The sequence below is a fragment of the Loxodonta africana genome, chromosome 6 (assembly GCF_030014295.1).
Source record: "Loxodonta africana isolate mLoxAfr1 chromosome 6, mLoxAfr1.hap2, whole genome shotgun sequence".
Classification (NCBI taxonomy): domain Eukaryota; kingdom Metazoa; phylum Chordata; class Mammalia; order Proboscidea; family Elephantidae; genus Loxodonta; species Loxodonta africana.
Window position 1 is genome coordinate 86039057 of NC_087347.1, and position 20333 is coordinate 86059389.

The 20333-nt window shown below is 35.4% G+C and overlaps 1 protein-coding gene across 11 annotated transcripts in view; it reads right to left on the reverse strand.

Annotated features, from left to right (window-relative positions):
- Window positions 1–20333, reverse strand: part of TANK (TRAF family member associated NFKB activator) — a 99256-nt gene that overhangs the window by 14489 nt on the left and 64434 nt on the right. For 5 of the 11 annotated variants that reach the window (XR_010322303.1, XM_064287064.1, XM_064287063.1 and 2 more), the window contains exons 3-6: window positions 18674–18785; window positions 17271–17389; window positions 14260–14304; window positions 13382–13468 (exon numbers count right to left, since the gene is read on the reverse strand). Coding sequence is in view for 10 of the 11 variants with exons in the window: in XM_064287064.1 (XP_064143134.1) it covers window positions 13382–13468; window positions 14260–14304; window positions 17271–17389; window positions 18674–18785 (363 nt within the window). In the remaining variant the exon portion in view is untranslated. The remainder of the gene's footprint in view (window positions 1–13381; window positions 13469–14259; window positions 14305–17270; window positions 17390–18673; window positions 18786–20333) is intronic. The other 6 variants (XM_064287066.1, XM_064287065.1, XM_064287059.1 and 3 more) reach the window with 4 other exon arrangements.

Here is a 20333-nt window from a genome sequence, read left to right on the forward strand (position 1 = left end):
TACCAGGGACTAGAAGGCGGAACTGCGAGTTATTGCTGAAGGGGTACTGAATTTCCACTTGGGGCGATGAAAAAACTTTTGGAAATGGATAGTGGTGATGGTAGCTCAACATGGTAAATGTAATTAATGTTCGCTGAATTGTACGCTTAAAAATGGTTAAAATGACAAATGTCTTGTTTTATATATATATAAAACAAAACCCAAACCCGTTGCCTTCGAGTTGATTCCGACTCATAACAACCGGTTTACTACAATTAAAAACAAAAAACAACTAATGAGTGGAGGGGTGAAAGAAAAAGTAGTAAAAGAATGATAAACTTTTGCTTGGCTTGGCAAATAACTGGTGCCGTCTAGCTTCTGTGCTGTTTAAGTTTGATAACTGGTGTGGATGAATTTATCTGGGAAAGATTCTTTGGGTTATTGGTGGGGGGAAAAGGAAGGACTCACTGAGGAATGTCTGAAGTATCTAAACTAAGGTCTTCAGCTTCTTGGGGGTTAGAAACAGCTGTTTACTATTACTTTGTTCTTATTATTATTGAAGGAAGTATTATTGTTGTACTAAGCATTACATTGCACCTCCTATCATTCACACCAAATAAATCTGTTAATATATTTTGAATGAAAATTTTGGGTTTCCAGCATTCCAAGAAAAAAATTTCAAAAAGGGAGCCTCTTGCTACTTGCAAAAAAAAAAAAAGGAAGCAGTTCCCTGCCATTTCGAAGTGGAGTTTACCTAGAATGGGTGCACATGTTAATGCTATCTTGTATCATAGCAATCTGACAGAATTTTCTGAAAATGATCATTTATTTTTCAAAGGATTTAGGATTAGTATAATTAGAATAGTCAACACTTTTCATAGATACTCAAACTTTCTTTTCAATGTTTAAGTTTCTTACCTAATGAAGATTACTCCGTTTGTTGAACATCTCAGAGAATAAATATTAGAAAGAGATAACTTTTATTTTTCTTTCTATTCTCAAATATTATCTAAGTGGACCCTACACTGCAGGAAGCTGAAGTTCTGCTAATTTGGAAATAAGAGAGAAAGAGAACTCTGAACATTATATTTCAGAAGCTTTTAAACAAATCATTCAAAAAATGAATTTATTTTGCAGTACTAAAACTTAACATACTTGACATCATAAACTGTGCCAAGTATTAGTTTGGAAATGCCAAATTTACAGAATGAATGCTGAAATATGAGCTTTACACATTCTACTTTCCATATACACTTCCAGTAAGTTATTCAACTAAATCCATTAAGATAAACCCATCTGAAACTGTTGGAAGACGTTGTGAAATGATTCCTAAAATGTCCTCTTAAATAAACCCGGAGAATTTTACTTTCATGTAAATCAATCTAAGCTTCTCATATATGGGATATATATATATATATATATATATATATATATATATATATGTATGTGTTCCAAGGACTAGCTGAATGGTATTTGAGAAAGATAATAAAGATTAAAAAAAAAAATGGCTACTATTTCATTAATCCAAAATCAAGTTTATTCTTAATGCAAAGATAATGGAAAATGTTTTTGTGTTAGATTCCAGGATCTGTTAGATATTAACATCTTAAAAAAAGAAATGTATATTTCCCCAATGCATTTTGTTATATTTAGTACTAAAGTGGAAACATTTTATTCTTCTTATAGTTTGAAAAAATTAAAAAGCGCAACAAAAATTTTTTAATTTAGAATATCCTTTCTTAAAAATTTTAAGCAATTAAAGTCAGCAAAATTAGAGATTTTTGAACTTTCAGAGATGTTACTGAATAAACTCATTACTACAGTGTGTATTTTCTGATACATAAGAAGCTCAAACTTTAAAAGGCTAACACTGAATAAAGGTGGTAAATTTTCCATGATACATATTTGAATTTCAGCAATGCCTACCACTTTTTCCACTGTTCACAGCAAAGAATCCCTCTGAACTTCAGTTGGGACCCCTGCATGCAAAGGAGTATTCACTTTTAGGTGGCTCGGGCGACTGAGTGTAGTTATATTTTGTTTAGTTTCTGGATGAGTCATAATAGAATTATGATCTTTGAGACAGAAAAGGGAAACACGCTCTTACTAGGAAAAATATAAACTAAAAAATAAACCAAGGTGAGATGGGACAGATTGGTAAAGGGAATATGAACTATTATACTATTTTAATAGTTATAATCCTAGCTAGTTAAAAACTCACTAGAGAAAAAGAAACAAGGACAATAGAAAAGAGAAATTAAAAATAAGGACTCACTTGTCACTTAGATTTTTTGAAACCTAAGAATGAAGTGCTAGTGGAAGAAATGAGGTTGAGTATTTCCTTATCAGTTTTAGATATATTGAGGCCAAAGATGTTATATGACTGAATTAGGGAAAAAGCGAGAAAAGGGCTGAGACAGAGAAGAGAATAAGGTAGGAAAAAAAGGATCAGAAAAAAATTAGAAAAAGAGATTCGATAAGAATAAATACAAAAGCATAGTAAAATAAGAGTATGAGGACAAAAAAGTAAATAAAACCATCACCAGGAAATTGTATTTAATCTATAATAACTATGGCCATAGGAAATCTACGGTGCTCTCACCCGCATTATCATTCCTGAAAATCTAGCAAAGCAAGAGAACACAAATTCTAGGAGCCTTGTCTGTTCTGCATGACGCAGTGTGCTAAGCAAACCCACTGCCAGTGCGGGAACCACTCCAGGGCAAAATGGGATCCGGCCCAGAGTTCTGAAGGAAGTGGCAAGAAAATAAACAATATAGAAATAAAATTAAACACCCCAATTACTTCCAAGTTCTTTACAGGGTTCCGATTTAATGTAAACCTCCCCCCCCCGCCGCCGCCAATTTCTATCAATTCAATGCTACAATAAAACACAATCTTAAAAAAAAGTTAAAATCCTTTACCAACACTGCCACATTACTATCATTTCAAATCTGTGAAGTTCATTTGAAGCAGAGTGAGATTAATACTTCACTGTCTTTTGTCTTCCACTTTTTGTTAGGTACTTTTTCCATGTATCTTTCTGAATTTATTTTCTTAAAAGAAATAAAATATTTAACTGTGGGGATGCTGTCATGGATTGAATTATGTCCCCCCAAAAATGTGTGAATCAACTTGGTTAGGCCATGATTCCCAGCATTCTGTGGTTGTCCTCCATTCTGTGATTCTGATTTTATGTTAAAAGATTAGGGTGCGACTGTAAAACCACCCTTACCCAGAGCAGATCCATGATCCAATGTAAAGGAAGTTTCCCTGGGGTGTGGCCTGAATCACCTTTTATCTCTCAAGAGATAAAAGGAAAGGGAAGCAAGCAGAGAGCTGGGGGCCTCCTACCACCAAGAAAGCAGCACCAGGAGCACAGCACGTCCTTTGGGCACGCGGTCCCTGCGCCTGAGAAGCTCCTCTACAGGGGAAGATTGAGGACAAGGACCTTCCTCCAGAGCTGACAGAGAAAGAAAGTCTTCCCCTGGAGCCGACACCCTGAATTCAGACTTGTAACCTACCAGGCTGTGAGAAAATACATTTCTCTTTAACTTAAACGATCAACTGAAATAAGTAAGGTTTCCTATACTACCTACCTCACCCTCAAATACTACATTGAAAATGAACTGATTTGGAAAAACAGCTCTTTTCCTTAACCATAGATCTAATATCATTACCATGGTGAATGAAATGTATTTTCATGAAAATAACTATTATTTAAGCATTTTAATCTATTATTTAATTTAATCCACATAATCTTGTAAATTATTGTTGTTGTTTCAAGTGCCCTCAAGTTGATTCCGACTCATACTGACCGTTATGTGCAACAGAACGAAACACTGCCTGGTCCTGCGCCATTCTCATAATCGTTATGCTTGAGACTACTGCTGCAGCCACTATGTCAGTCCATCTTGTTGCGGGACATCCTCTACTTTACCAAGCATAATTTCCTTCCCCAGGGACTGATCCCTCCTGATAACATGTCCAAAGTATGTGAGATCTAGTCTCACCATCCTGGCATCTAAAGGGCATTCTGGCTGTACTTCTCCCAAGACAGATTTGTTCATTCTTTTGGCAGTCCATGGTATTATTCAATATTCTTTGCTGATACCATAATTCAAAGGTGTCAATTCTTCTTCACTCTTCCTTATTCATTGTCAAGCTTTCAAATGCATATGAGGTGACTGAAAATACCACGCCTTGGGTCAGGTGCACCTTAGTCTTCAAGGAGACATCTTTACTTTTTAACACTTTAAAGAGGTTTTTTTTTTTTTTTTTTTTTGCAGCAGATTTGCCCAATGCAATGCGTCGTTTGATTTCTTGACTGCTGCTTTCATGGGTGTTGACTGTGGATCCAAGTAAAATGAAATCCTTAATAATTTTGATCTTTTCTTCATTTATCATGATGTTGCTTATTGGTCCAGTTGTGAGCATTTTTGTTTTATGTTGAGGTGTAATTTATATTGAAGGCTGTGGTCTTTGATCTTCATTAGTAAGTGCTTTAAGTCTTCTTGACTTTCAGCAAGCAAAGTTGTGTCACCTGCATATTGCAGGTTGTTAATGAGTCTTCCTCCAATAGTCACCGTTTATGTTGTTGAAAAAAGGTATTTACAATGAAGAAGTCGTTAGTCTTGCAAAATTCTATCTCCAGTATCCTTTCTATCACCAAGGCCATATTTTCCAACTACCGATCCTTCGTTTCCAAATTTTGCATTCCAATCACCAGTAATTACCAATGCATCCTGATTTTATCTTTGATCAATTTTTCAGACTGCAGAAACTGGTAAAAATCTTCAGTTTCTTCATCTTTGGCCTTAATGTTTGGTGCGTAAATTTGAATAATAGTTGTATTAATTGGTCTTCCTCATAGGTGTATGGATATTATCCTGTCACTGACAGCTTTGTACTTCAGGATAGATCTTGAAAATTAAGTGCTGTAATTCTTACTCTAAAGTTTGCTATAAAATTAAGGCTTTGGAGAGGTCAAATAATTTGCCTACAGTCCAGTAGGTGGAGTAGCTGATGCTGGCACTGAAGCCTTTCTGCTCCTTGTGCTTAACTACTCAGCTGTAGGGTTCAGCTGTTAGAGAAGCTAACTGGTATACTATTATCTAGCACAGAGAAGTAGATGTAGAATGGTAATATTTATACATTGCATCAATCCAAATTAATTTTAAGATTCTAAAGCTTGCCTGTCACACAGTAAAAAAACAGATTTCTCACGAAGAAATACTTACAAGCCAAGTTTTAATGTCTAAGTATTGGCTGGGGGCAGGGGGAGGGGTGAAGGAGAAGACCTTTGTTCTGGTCCTTACTGTGCTCAAGGATGTCTGGGCAGAAAATTACATAAAAAATAACTTAGATTTATTCATGTTCTGTCAAACCAGTTCAACTGTTGCCACAGTCAATTTCACGATAAGTTCTTAACCAAAATTTCATAGTTTAAGTATTTCTCTAACTTGCTACTAGAAGTTAGCCATTTTCCAAAAAATGCCAATGGAATCCTTACTGTTTTTATTCTCTCTCAAAACTTTAACTCCCTCCTTGCCTCTCCAACTATCTCCTAGTAGAAAACGTGATGATAATTTCAAGCTCTGGTTCACCTCAGGGTTCTTACCTGTTCCCTTGACACCGGGTCACAATTTTCTTGGCTCTTCCGATGTTGAGTAATTTTGAACTACATCCTGAACACTGTGAATATTATCTTGTGCAGACATAATATTTCATAGTGCTTTAAGGATGCTGCTATGTTTTTGCAGGCAATTAACATGGTTAGTCTTGACCCCCAACTCTCATGACTAATGAGGGAAGCAGCTCAGATTCCAGTTCTTTAAGCCTTAGCTGCAAACTGCTTTCACTTTGCCTTTCTATAAGGGCACCTGAGGAAATGGCTAGAGTATTCTTAGACTATGAAATGTTTTCAGTAGGATGAAAAGTAAATTATGTACTGAGAAAAAGGCACCATGGCTTTTCTAACAGGAAATCATAATCTGGCTAAATCAGTTCTCAAAATATGGTTCAGGTTTCCTAAGGGTCTTGAGAAACTTGTAGGCAATCCACTCTTGGGAGAGGGAGTCTGCCATAGGCCTGAGTGTCTCTGCATATTCTTCTGGGCATGCCAAGAATGCAAGGTCCTGATTGTTCTTTACCTGTGATATTTCTCAAATTTTGTTTGCAGAGAGCAAACCTGAAGGATGAGGTAATGCCTCCTTCCGTGGCAAAGAGCAGGCTTGCCCACTGCTTGCTATAAAATGGTAGGTTACCCAAGCTCAGTGTTCCTCTCTTAATGCAACCCACTGCATGCACAGGCATCCATCTAGGTCTATCTGTATGACCTCCAAGGCACTGGGGGGATGGAGGAGGGTACCAGGAGACCAACGCAAATTTGATGCTCTTTCAAATACTTGCTGTGTTATGAATAGTGAAGTCTTTTTTCTCTGACCCAAGAATCTTATTATGTCTTTTCCTAGCATCCATGAAACTGTAACAAGCTAACTTATTAGTCTTTAATTAAGGTAAAATCAAATCCCACACCCTGACATCCATGAGGTCAAACTATTGTCACAATAATATTGCGATGTTATTTGCCTTTTTTTATGGTGTTGATTTTTGCACTGCTGATTTAAAAACAATGGTGAGTAAAACTGCTGGTACTTGAGCACCAACCAAGGCCATGGCATCAAACTGTACAATAGTCACTGTAGTTTTCAATGTCACACACTTAGTAAAAAAAAAGATGCCAGTTTCACCTAAGAATGTCTTTGATGGAGTAACAATTATTGACTTACTGAATTTTAAACTCTAAGTTAACACCTTTTTAATATTCTGTGTGACAAAATGATGCAATGGTTGTATTGATGAAAACCATTTGTGCAACTAAGTTGCAAGCTGAACTAGTCTTTTTTTTTTTTTTTTAATGGAAAGCCATTTTACTTGAAAGAATGACTGACATACAAACTATGATTATTCAGACATTTTCTCAAAAGCAAATGAAGTTAGCCTGTCACTTTAAGGAAAATAACTGACAAGATTTGTTGCCAATGATAAAACTTGAACTTTCAAGTGAAAATTAAAATTTTGGAAAACTTGTGCCTGCTACATTAATCTCGACAGCTGTCCAATACCAAAAGACTTTTCTGATGAGATCAGTGTTGATGTTAACAAATGTGATTTTTAAACATTACATAATGAAATAAGCCAACATTTGGAAGATTTGCATAACTCAGTGAATGGGTATTTTCCAAATGATGAATCCATGATGTTACAAAATCATGCATAGGTAAAAGATACATTCAAAGTACAAGATAGACCAGTGGCTTTTAATGTAACAAAGTTCACTGCTAAAGTTTCATATTCCATACTGTATCTAATGTTTAAGAAACTACCATTTGTTGAGTTTTGGTGTAGTATCAAAGAAGAATATCCACAATTACCTAAAAAGGCTATTTTAATGTTTTGTTATATATATACTGATCACACATACAGAAGGACTATTAAAATATTTTCCTCTTTTCCAACTACATATCTTTGTGAAGCTAGATTTTCTTCATATAATTCAACCCCAAAACCCAAAACATCAAAACAGATTGAATGCAGAAGCATTTCATAATACTGAAGAAGCAAAAATCTTCAAAACAGATTTTGAGAACTTTTAGGTGACAGATTATAATACAATATTAACAGAAATTAGATATTTTTGGAGAGGCTATCTGTATCCTATTGTGGTTGAGAGAAGAGCTTTTCATGCCTTGGTCAAGAGAAATCAGGGCTGGACAGAACATACCAACTCTATTTTGTGGGCTTTGGAGAATAGAAAAAGAAAAATGGGAAATGTAAGAAAGGGAATAATAGGGGAAAGTAAGGGGAGAAAGACCATGGTAGATATTCAAATTTGCTTAAAAGTGAGGGAAGAAAATTTAAAAAAGGGGGGTATGTTACTGCTTATTTTCTTCTCCTCTCAAAAACCACATCTAGTATTACAACAAGGCAAAAAAACCTAAAATAATATACTGAATTAAAAAGCAAAGACCCAGAGCAGGGAAAGTTAGGATGAATTAATTCAGAGTTGAAAACAAAATTTCTGCAACAGATGCAGCATTGTTCACAATAGCAAAAAGATGAAAACAACCTAGGATGCATCAGCGGATGAATGGATAAACCAACCATGGAACATACGCATAATGGAGTATTATGCATTGATAAAGAACAATAATGAATCTGTGAAGCATCTCACAACATGAATGAATCTGGAGGGCATCATGCTGAGTGAAATAAATCAATCACAAAAGGACAGATATTTTATGAGACCACCACTATGACAATTCATGAAAAGGTTTACACACAAAAAGAAACAATCTTTGATGGTTATAGGGAAGGCAGGGGTGGAGATGGAAAAACACTAAATAAGACAATAGATAAAAGACAATAGATAAGTGGTAACTTTGGTGAAGGGTTAGACAGTACACAATGCTGGAGAAGCCAGCACAACTTGTACAAGGCAAGGTCATGGAAACTCCATAGACACATCCAAACTCCCTGAGGGACAGAATTGCTGGGCTGAGGGTGACAGGCACTATGGTCTCAGGAACATCTAGCTCAACTGGCATAACATGGTTTAAAGAAAATGGTCTACATTCTACTTTGGTGAGTAGTGTCTAGCATCTTACTACTCCACTGGTTTCACCTCTTTGGGAGCAAGGGAGAATGAAGAAAACTAAAGATACAAAGGAAGGATTAGTCCAAAGGACTAATGGACCACAACTACCATGGCCTCCACCAGACTGACTCCAGTACAATTAGATGGTGCCTGGCTACTACCACCCACTGCTTTGATAGGGATCCCAATAGAGGGTCCTAGACAGAGCTGGAGGAAAATTTAGAACAAAATTCTAACTCACAAAAAAAGACCAAACTTACTGACCTGACAGAGACTGGAGAAACCCTGAGAGTAGGGCCCCCGGACACTCTATTAGCTCAGTAATGAAGTCATTGCTCAGGTTTACCCTTCAGCCTAAAGGGGCACACCAGCCCAGGGGCAAAGACTAAAAGGCAGGAGGGGACAGGAAAGCTGGTAATAGAGAACGCAAGGTTGAGACAGGAGAGTGTTGACATGTTGTGGGGTTGTTAAATCAATGTCAAACAATATGTGTACTAACTGTTTAATGAGAAGCTAGTTTGCTGTTCGGTATAGTGACTGTGCATTCCTTCCATCTTGTTTTGGTGCTTCCTGCATTGTTTGTAAGTATGGAAGACCACAAAGCAGAACAGGGTTAAAGTTCATAGACACTGGCTGCCGAAACTGCCAAAAATAATAACTGGAGGAACATACCATGGGTAAATGCTTCTCACTGAAGGAATGTTTATAGAATAAAGTAACAAAGGAGTAAGGAGCTCTCTCTCATCTTTAAACCATAATTATGTCATTAAAAAAGGTAATAAATGTAATGAAACAAAAAACCTGCTGCCGCTGAGCTGAATCTAATTCATAGTGACCCTACAGGACAGGGTAGAACTGCCCCACAGGGTTTCCAAGGAGCGCCTGGTGGATTTAAACTGCTGACCTTTTGGTTAGCAGCTATAGCTCTTAACCACTAGGCCACCAGGGTAAAAAAAAGTGTCCATGATAAATATAACAGGTCAATCAAAATCCTCAGTTTTAGCCTTTGATTTATATAATATTCTCCAAAGTGGCCTGGGTTTTTTTTTTTTTTACTTGAACTATTATTTGACCTCCTGCTCGTGGCCACCTTCACTCACTGGAAATTTTTTATCTTTAAATTAAGGTCCTATATGTTTTATCTGTGCCATAAAACTATAAATAGGATTTAATTTTGTTATGTAATTAGGACTCCACAATGTCTTACGATGCTTGCTAATTGCTTTAGATCTCCACATCTTTGTCTCCCTAACCAGACTGTAGCTCCTTAAAGGAGATGGATCGTGTCTTATCCTGTTTTTTGTATTCCTGTCAATGACTAGCAAGGCTGGGCAAATAGAAGGAGCTCAATACATACTTCTTGTCTAAGTGACTGACAAGTGAATTTTTAGACATCAGATTTCTTCAAAGATGTCAGAGCTTCTATATATACTTGCAATTGCCAGGTACAGCACATCTTATTTTCTTACTGTCAGCACTGATGGCTGCTCCATAGCCTAATTACTGTTTGACTGTTCTAAACCTATAAAATCTTTCCTGCTCTTCAGAGTGATCTTATCTGGTGATATAATCATGATGACAGCTACATTACAAATTTGCAAACTAACTGGTATCTTTCAGAAGCAACTGCATTCTTTGTATTTTAAAGCTTTTGCTTAAAGGATGTAACTGAGGAGAAAAGAAAAAAACATATAAAGAATAAATTAGGAATATATGCACAGAATCAGAAATAAAGCATAAAATCAGATACATGGACACAGAACACATGCTCTCTATTTAAATAGTCAAAAGTTCAAATAAACTCATACTATATTTACAGGGTCGCTATGAGTTGGAATCGACCTGACGGCAGTGGGTTTTTTGTGGGGGAGGGGGTATATTTACTTGGTATCTCAGATCCTAGAATCTGAAATAACTTTATAACATTCAATAATGTCTATTTTGGTTATTGAACTAAAACTTTAAGCCCAGACTAGTAGCGACAGGTACATAGCAGGATTTCAGAGTTACTGAATTAATGAAGAAAAACGATGTAAAAATATCACCAAATTTTTTCATGTATTCTATATTATTTGCTTCCTGCATATTTACTTGCATAAGAAAGCACTCTAGCACTGTGTATAACTCCCACAAAAACAAAAAGGAGACAGAAAGATGAGAGTAAACAATTTCTGCCAAACCCTAGAATTCAAAACAGTATTTAGTTTGGCAACTGAATTACTTCCCAGAATCAAGTATCATAAAAAATGTCCTATTTCGCAAAGATCATGAAAATGGTTCAGGATATTACAACCCTGGTTCTTAAAAAAGGGAATTAATGCCAATTTATAATTACATTAAAATACAAAATTTGTTATTTAACATCATGATAAATGGAGAAAAGAATGAAGTTGTCAAGGATTTCATTTTACTTGGATCCACAATCAACGGCCATGGAAGCAGCAGTCAAGAAATCAAAAGACGGGTTGCATTTGGTAAATCTGCTGCAAAGTACCTCTTTAAAGTGTTGAAAAGCAAAGATGTCACCTTGAAAACTAAGGTGCGCCTGACCCATGCCATGGTATTTTCAATCACATCACATGCATGTGAAAGCTGGACAATGAATAAGGAAGACAGAAGAAGAACTGACGCCTTCGGATTGTGTTGTTGGTGAAGAATATTGAATATACCATGGACTGCCAAAAGAATGAACAAATCTGTCTTGGAAGAGGTACAACCAGAATGCTCCTTAGAAGGAAGGATGGCGAGGTACGTCTTACATACTTTGGATATGTTGTTAGGAGGGATCAGTCCCTGGAGAAGGACATCATGCTTAGCAAAGTACAGGGTCAGTGGAAAAGAGGAAGACCCTCAACAAGGTGGACTGACACAGTGGCTGCAACAATGAGCTCAAGCATAACAACGATTTTAAGGATAGTGCAGGACTGGGCAGTGTTTGGTTCTGTTGTGCACAGGGTCACTATGAGTCGGAACCGACTCAATGGCACCTAACAACAACAACATCATGGACATGGAGCCCTGGTGGCGCAGTGGTTAAGAGCTCAGCCTCTAACCAAAAGGTTGGCAGTTCAAATCCACCAGCCAGCTACTCCTTGAAAACCCTATGGGGCAGCTCTATTCTGTCCTACAGGGTTGCTATGAGTTGGAATTGACTTGATGGCAATGTTTTTTTTTTTTTTTTTTAATTATCATGGATATGGTAACCCCATCTGTTACAGAGTAGAATTGCTCCATGGGGTTTTCTTGGGTGTAATCGTTATGGAAGCAGGTTGTCAGGCTTTTCTTCCGTGACACCACTGGGTGGGTTCAAACCACCAAGCTTTAGGTTTGTAGCTGAGCACAAACCATTTGTGCCACTCACGGATCCCATGAATTGACTCAGCAGCAATGAGTTTTATTTTTATCACGCACATAAGTTACTATGTCTAACATTGGTGTCCTGCAAACAAAAGATAAGTAGCCTTTGTCAAGAATAAGTGTGTGCAGTACTGGGGAAGACAGAGCGACCTGACCAAAGTAAGGTCATGGAAGCTTCACAGACACATCCAAACTCTGAGGGACTGAACTACTGGGCTAAGGGCTGGGACCATGGTCTCGGGGAACATCCAGCTCAATTGGTATAACATAGTTTATAAAGAAAATGTTCTACATTCTACTTTGGTGAGTAGCATCTGGGGTCTTAAAAGCTTGTGAGTGGCCACCTAAGATACTCCACTGGTCCTATCCTATCTAGAGCAAGGGAGAATGAAGAAAACCAAAGATACAAGGGAAAGATTAGTCCAAAGGGCTAATGAAGCACAACTACCACAGCCTCCACCAGACTGAGTCCAGCACAACTAGATGGCACCTGGCTATCACCACTGACTGCTCTGACAGGAATCACAATAGAGGGTCCCGGACAGAGCTAGAGAAAAACACAGACCAAATTCTAACTCACAAAAAAACACTAGACTTAGTGGCCTGACAGAGACTGGAGAACCCCCAAGAGTATGGCCCCTGGACATCCTTTTAACTCAGTAATGAAGTGAGGTTCACCCTTCAGCCAAAGATTAGATAGGCCCATAAAAACAAAATGAGACTAAATGGGCACACCAACCCAGGGGCAAGGACGAGAAGGCAGGAGGAGACAGGAAAGCTGGTAATGGGGATCCAAGTTTGAGAAGGGAAGAGTGTTGACACGTACTGGGGTTGGCAACCAATGACACCAAATAAAATGTGTGTTAACTGTTTAACAAGAAACTAATTCGCCCTCTAAACTTTCATCTAAAGCACAATTAAAAAAAAAAAAAAAGAACTGGCAAAAACATGCAAGAGTTTCTTGGTTCCATAAAGCACTGCTCAATCATTCCTCTTCTCTGGAAAGTTTATATTCACACTAGAATTTTTTTAAATTGTTCTTAAGATGACAGGCTATGCTACTTTCAGGATCATAATGACAGGATTCAGGAAGGTGAATTCATTATTAAATTCTGCCAAGTTCCTTTGCCTCTCATCAATATTTACCACATGGTGAATTAAACACCACATCTGATACACCTTGATTTTTGGTAACCTCTTCTGTAAGCCACAATCTACATGCCTGTGATGATTTAAAAATATGTCTACAGTATCTTTGAAATGCCTCCCCTTCAAGAGGTGGAACTTAATTCCTCGCCCTGTGAGCACTTAGAGATTTGCTTCTAATGAAAAGAATAGAATGGAAGTGAAGTTATGAGACTTCAGAGACTAGGCCATAAAATGTACCTTCCTCCTTGAACCTTCTCTTAGATCTCTTGCTTTGAAGAAAGTTAGTTGCCATGTTGCGAGGAGAAGCTCATGTGGTGAGGACTCCTGCCAACAGTCATGTGAGTGAATCGTCTTGGATGTAGATCCTCCAACTCCAATCAAACCCTCAGATGACTGCAGCCCCTGCCTACATCCTGACTTCAACCACACAAGAGAAGACTCTGAGCTAGAACGACCCACTAAGCTAAGCTGCTCTTGAATTCCTAACCCACAAAAACTGAGTAATATTTGTTTCAAGCCAGTATGTTTTGGGGTATGTTCGGGGTAATTTGTTTTGCAATATATAACTAATACAATATCCCACCCGCCCCCAAATCATATTCCATCAAGAAAGACTGCACAAACTACAGTGGTGGATAAGCAATGAAATGTTGGCTTTCCATTAAACTGAGTACTTCCACCCTAGGTCTTCAAGCTATAAACAGAGAACTAAGGGATCACCCAATGATGCAGACTCTGTTGTCTTTACCTCTCTACACTTCCTTAGAAGACAAAGGACTCTTGCATGCTGTTTGTGTAGGATTGGCATGAAGAGAGGACTAACGATAAATTTCATGTTTCTCAAGTAAAATTTCCCAGAAGGGCCTCTTCTCCTCAACACAGCTCTCTTTCCTTAAGTTTGTCTCATTTTCCAAGGCAGCTACAGTTATCCTTTGCCATAATGTACATGGGTTTTTCACTTCTCCAATATCCTAAACAAAACAAAACCTTAAAAAAAACACTAAACAAAACAAATAGTCTAAAGAAAAACCCTCAAGCTATCCCAAACTGGAGGAAAGAACCGTGGGTAATCAGTAGGAGCTTCCTTCTGTTACAAAGCATTTCTATTAACTTACTAATTCATTACAGAGGCTAGACCAACTGCGTGGGAATGTGATTTCCTGAAATACATTAATTTTTGAAAAGACAATTTTAAAGTATATTGAAAATAGAAAAAAAAAGTGATTCATACCATCACCTTAACCATGTCTGCACACTGCCTTCTGATTCTCATCCATGTGGATACATACTTTTACAAAATTGCAACCAACCACATGGAGTTTTCTCATTTTTGGAAAAACCCTACTATAATCAAATCATTCAAAGTTATACAGGAAAGGATTTCACCTGGCTCAGACTTGCAAGAGAAAAGTGAATTTAATTATAATTAAATAAGTATAGATTAACATACATGCCAATGGAAAATATTTTAATTTCAATGCTTGATTGGTCAGTATTTTCCTAAATTAGGCCTAATCTTTTACACAGCTCTCAAATATTCAATAAATCCAACTTATCTATTCTTTAGGATGTATTTCCTGTTCTTTAATCCATTATATATTCAGTGCTCATTAGCACTTTGGCTAGAGATATATCAAAGAAGAACAGAAAGCTAAGATGCAATATGACTAATGTTGATTTTTGTTAAAAGGCTACAGTATAAAAAGAGCTATTCAAAGTACTAAAATGTAGCTATCACATAAACCTTTCCCCCATTAGTAAAGATAATTAAGAGAACTGATTGTAGATTTCTCTCTTACTTTGAGTTTTTTTTTCCCTCTTATTGCCTGTTAAAAATGTAGTTACAATTGATGCAACATTATTATTTCTCTGGAAATAAGCTATTTCTGACATGATCTGCTACTTACACTTAATTTCAGCCCAGGAATACATATGTTTTATACATAAAGTAAAAGATTAATCTTATAAATTAAAACAGATGTAACTTAAAAAGGTTTCTGTTGAAAGTCTGCCTTTGATTACTTATTCTGTTGTTGATTTGTGACTTTGGGGACCCCACGTGTTCCAGAGTAGAACTGTTCCATAGGGTTTTCTTGGTAGTAATCTTTACTGAAGCAGATCACCAAGCCTATTTCTTCTGTGGTGCTGCTGTCTGGGTTTGAACCACCAACTTCCGGTTACCAGCTGAGTGAAAACTGTTTGTGCCATCCAGGTACCTTGGATTACTTATTCTGACTAAAAAATAAACTGTAAAACTTCCATAAATAACTAAAAATTACCCATATTTAAAATAAAATATATTATTAATATATCTTACAATCTTTCACATCATCCTTTTTGTTCTGACAAAGACTGTTATTTTCCAAAAGTAACCTTCTATATATTTTGATATTCTATTATCAAAGAAATGTTATAACTAGAAACAAAAAATCTGATTAAAAATTAGTGCTAAATAATGGCATTTAGAAGTACCTGAAACAAGAAAATAGATTGTAAATATTTACTTAAGCACTAAGTTTATAAATCAGCATTTTATAGCAGCTCAATGATTTTATAGTTTATAATAGGCCCAATCACAAAGTTTTATTTTAAAAGTCAGAATCATTGTTTCTGAATTCCTTCTTTGCAAAATAAACCTAAACATATTCTAGTACCATGGTTTCTTGTGTTTATTTATTAGCATTTTTAGATGAATGGAAATTGGAGTGGAGATGAATACAGAACTGAATGATTCAAACAGAAAAAATGATTATGAATAAAAAATATGAACTGAGAAATACTTTAGAGAACTTTTCATTATAAAATTTTTTAGAGAAAAAGTTTCAAAACTGGATTTCTCAGATTTGACGTTAAATAGTAACTTAGGAGTTAGTACAGAAATGTAAGCTAGACTTAGTTTGGTATCAGTAACTGAATAACCCTGACAAACTAGGTTAAAATCTCCCACCTTATTTAGAATGAGAAATGTAGCACTCTGTTTTCACTGGTCTTGCTGACGTTAAGAGCCCTTACTTGCTAGATTTTATTTAAAGGATGCATTACCTCACTAAAACCCAACTCATCTCATTGAAAAAATTCCTTTTTAAACTTATAAAATTTCAATGATTCAGAAACACATTCACATACCTACCACTCTCATTTAACAAATGTTAACATTTTGTTATATTTGCTTCAGATCCTGCTTTCTTTAAAGAAATAAAATTTACAGATACAACTGAAGACCCCTTTATTCCCCTTCCGGCTATCACATAGTGTCTACTCTCCTTATCTGCAGAGTTGATAATTTTCTAACAAAGTTGTATATCCTTCCTGTTTATGTTTTTATACTTTTACTACATATACATGTTTTCATAAACATTAATGTAGTAACATTTTAAGTATTCACATAAACTATTCCCATTTTATTGTTCTGTAATTTCCATTTTTGACTCAATACTTTTTCTGAGATATATCCACATTGATATTTATTTTAATTTTTATAAAGTGTTTCATCGTAAAGACATACCATTCTGCTACTGATGGATGTTTAGGTTGTTTCTAACCAATGTGCATGAATATCCTTGTATGTGTCTCCTTACAGATACAGACTATTTCTTTATATATTGGTTCAATGAAGCCTTTTGCTTAAGCTGTTTAGATTAATTTTTTTTTTTTTTTACTAAGCACAGGCAATTAAAAAAAAATTAGAATGTTATTTTCTAATTGAAAATTGTCTATGTCTACTGTTTACCTTAGTTGAACCTTTTTTTCTTTGTTAAATCTTTTATTTTTTTGTTAAATGCTTGCATTACAGAAAAGAGAACACTAGGAAACATGAAACCTATTCCTTTATTTTACTTGGAAATAGTGCTTCTATTTAGGAACCTGTAAGTCGTATGTTCATACACATAGACCTTTTGTTTAGAATTCTAGTGGTGGATCCACCTCAGGAAAATAAAATGAGCAAGATGTATTTTGTATCAGTATTTGAGTGATGCTTTCTGCAGATGAAATACTAGGGTTGAAATGAATTTTGCCCACTTCCTCCCACCCAAATTGTGATAGAATATTGACTAAATAATTCAGGAAATCTGTGGAACCTGATTTCTCACTTCTTACAGGGAATAAACCTGGCAGTGCAATTTACCTTCGATTGTTTTTCTCTCGGTATTCCTGATTTTACTTTATCATGTGGCTGATCAAGAGTCACATTATTCTTCCTTGTTTCACTCTCTTCAAGCACAGGAACACAGCCATAGCTATTATCTGCAAAACAAAAACCTCTTGGACATCAGTAGGAAACCCTTGTTTTTGATACCATCTGAAAAAAAACAAAAAGAATATAAACTGAAAACCATAACTTTAAAGTATAGAGAATTAAACCATGAGTTATAAAAAAAAACTCTTTAGATAATAATTTTGACAAGTTGTCCATTTAGATTTTTTTCTTATTCCTACTAAATCACACAAAACTGCACTGTCCCAGAGTGTGCAAAATACGTAGAATTTAGAAAATTAGAAACATGCTCTTTGCATCTTACCATCAGCAACAGTTACTCTTTTACATAAGTCATATTTTCAGGTATTCATTTCTTGTTTATAATAATTATTTACATAACTACTCCATGCTCATTGTAGGAAAATTAGAAAATGCTGATATGCCAAAAGAGAATAAAAATAAAATATACCCACAATTTTTATCACCTGCGAATTACTTCTGTTAACATGCTGGTTTATATTCTATCAGGATTTTTCTTTTCCTATACATATAAATTCATGCAAGAATTCATTTTTGTAGAAATGAAATAACATTATATTTGTTTTTGTATCCTGCTTTGTTCACTTTACTATATACCATGAATATATTTCACACCCATAAGTTAAAATCTATTATTAATACTTTTCTTGGTTACCTAGTTGCTCATCATGTGCATAATCATAATTTAATTGTTGGACATTTCTTTGTTTCTAGTTTTTCATTATTAAGAATAATGCTATAATGAGTACCCTTGCATATATATCTTTTATAGTACTTGAACAAGTATTTTCTTACAATATACTCATTACCATCTGGAATTTTCGGTTCAAAAGGCATCCAAGCCAAAAACCAAACCCAGTGCTGTCGAGTCAATTCCGACTCCTAGCGACCCTACAGGACAGAGTAGAACTGCCCCATAGAGTTTCCAAGGAGCGCCTGGCAGATTCGAACTGCTGACCCTCTGGTTAGCAGCCGTAGCACTTAACCACTTCACCACCAGGGTTTCCTCAAAAGGCATAAAAAAAAGTATAGACATTATAAAAAGCTTATCATAGTTACTGGTAAAATTGCCTTCTAAGAAGTTTTATCAACTTACAGTTCCACCATATAGTATATGTGAGTGCCCCTTTTCCCATGTCCTAGAAGTGTTCATTTCTTAAATAAACATAATAACTCTTCCACAGTCATTAAAAAAAACAGAACTGATAAACAGAGGAATAGAAAAACTTGATTCCCACCTTTTTTTTTTCCAAGAGGTTCAAGAAATATATAAAAAATTAGTATGAACATACCTCGACTGGAATTCACAAGAAGTAACTGTGATTTTAGCTTGTCAATAATAGTTTGTTGAAGTGACAGCTGTTCCTGTTGCTCACGTATTCTCTGCTCATAGTTCTCAGTCTGCTGACATAAAAACCAGTTAGCCTGATATTTACTGACCCATATACATTTACTGTCCACTAATAATTATAAATAGATATGAGTAATTTAAATAGATATGGGTTGCCCATATTGTCATTTCCCAGGTATTGAATACTTATTTTTGAGCTAAAAGTTGGCTTCAGCTTGTATTTGCAATCATTACAAATGTAAGTGACTTAAAATACTTAAAGCAACTATAAAAATTTTTAAAAATCATCTTAATTAAAACCATTTGTCAAGAGTTCAGTATATGGTTTCTTGGTCCTTCAGTTAAAATAAAAAATTGTAATTTATAACTTAGTCCTTAATGATAACAAGGAGAAAAGCATTTAAGATTTCATGTCTTTTAAATAAACCCATTTCTGAATTTATTTCTGGAATACAAAAAGACTGAAGGAAGTAACTACAACTAAGATACTATAAAAATAAAGGGGCAAATAAAAATTACAAGATAATATTGACCAGAAACTTCTAAGATTAAGTTTTAAGAAGTCAAGAGAATATCACTGCTGATCTTTAGTGTATATTTTAAATACCATAATTTCCCCTATATTTTTAATACACTCATCTTGCTGCTTTTTATGAGAATTAAGGATTGAAAAAAGACATGAGTTTGCATTAGGGAATATAGATGTTGCAAACTTTACAGCAAAACTGAAAATGCTGCATTACAGTTACCAAATTAGTAAAAAGTCTTAAAAAAAAAATCACAAAAAGAGTATTCTTTACCAATTTCTATCACTGAAGGAACAACTAAATAAAAGACTTGTTGTAAATTCCTTAAATTATGGAGTGAAGTTCCAAAAATCTCTGAATGTACTTCAGTAGATACTAAGTATTTGATTTTTTAATAGAGTCTTAAAGTTCAAAATTAGTGAAGTTTTAATATTTTCAGAGATCAAGAAACCTATTGTCTTTTATAAGTTACACAGCTGTTCTGAGATTCTCAAAAACAAATTAGCTGAAGAAATTAAAGCAAAATTCCCCATTTTCCCAAATAACAGGTGAAATTTTATAAGTAGTATACTTCCAGCATGAATGGACAGAGCTGATAAGTAACCCAAGTGGTATGCTATCTTTGCAAGTTTCCTGTAGGCAGCTTAGATAACTTAACACTCCCCATAGAGTTCTGTACCGTAACTTACACACAGAAGGTGTTCAGTATATTCTTATTGGGACAAAAAAAAAAAAAAAAATTAATAAATCCAAGCAAATTTTATTACTAAAAGCACAAGAATGAATCTTGTGAGTCCACTTGGATCACGTATCCTACGAATATGAGTTCCAGGACAAGCATCTTATGTTTCCATATATTCACATCTGAGCTGCTACAAAGAGTGGGTATGCTGACTAAAAGGAGGATCCAAACGTCTCTGGCAATTTTTAATACCTTAAATCTACTTGGGTTAGGCAGTAATTTTTAAAACCTTCAATATACTTGAGTTACACAGAGCCATCAGGTCTGTGGAATCAGCAAACTTGTTGACGTTACAGTCTTCTCTACCTATTTCTGTGTATTTAGAACCTTCT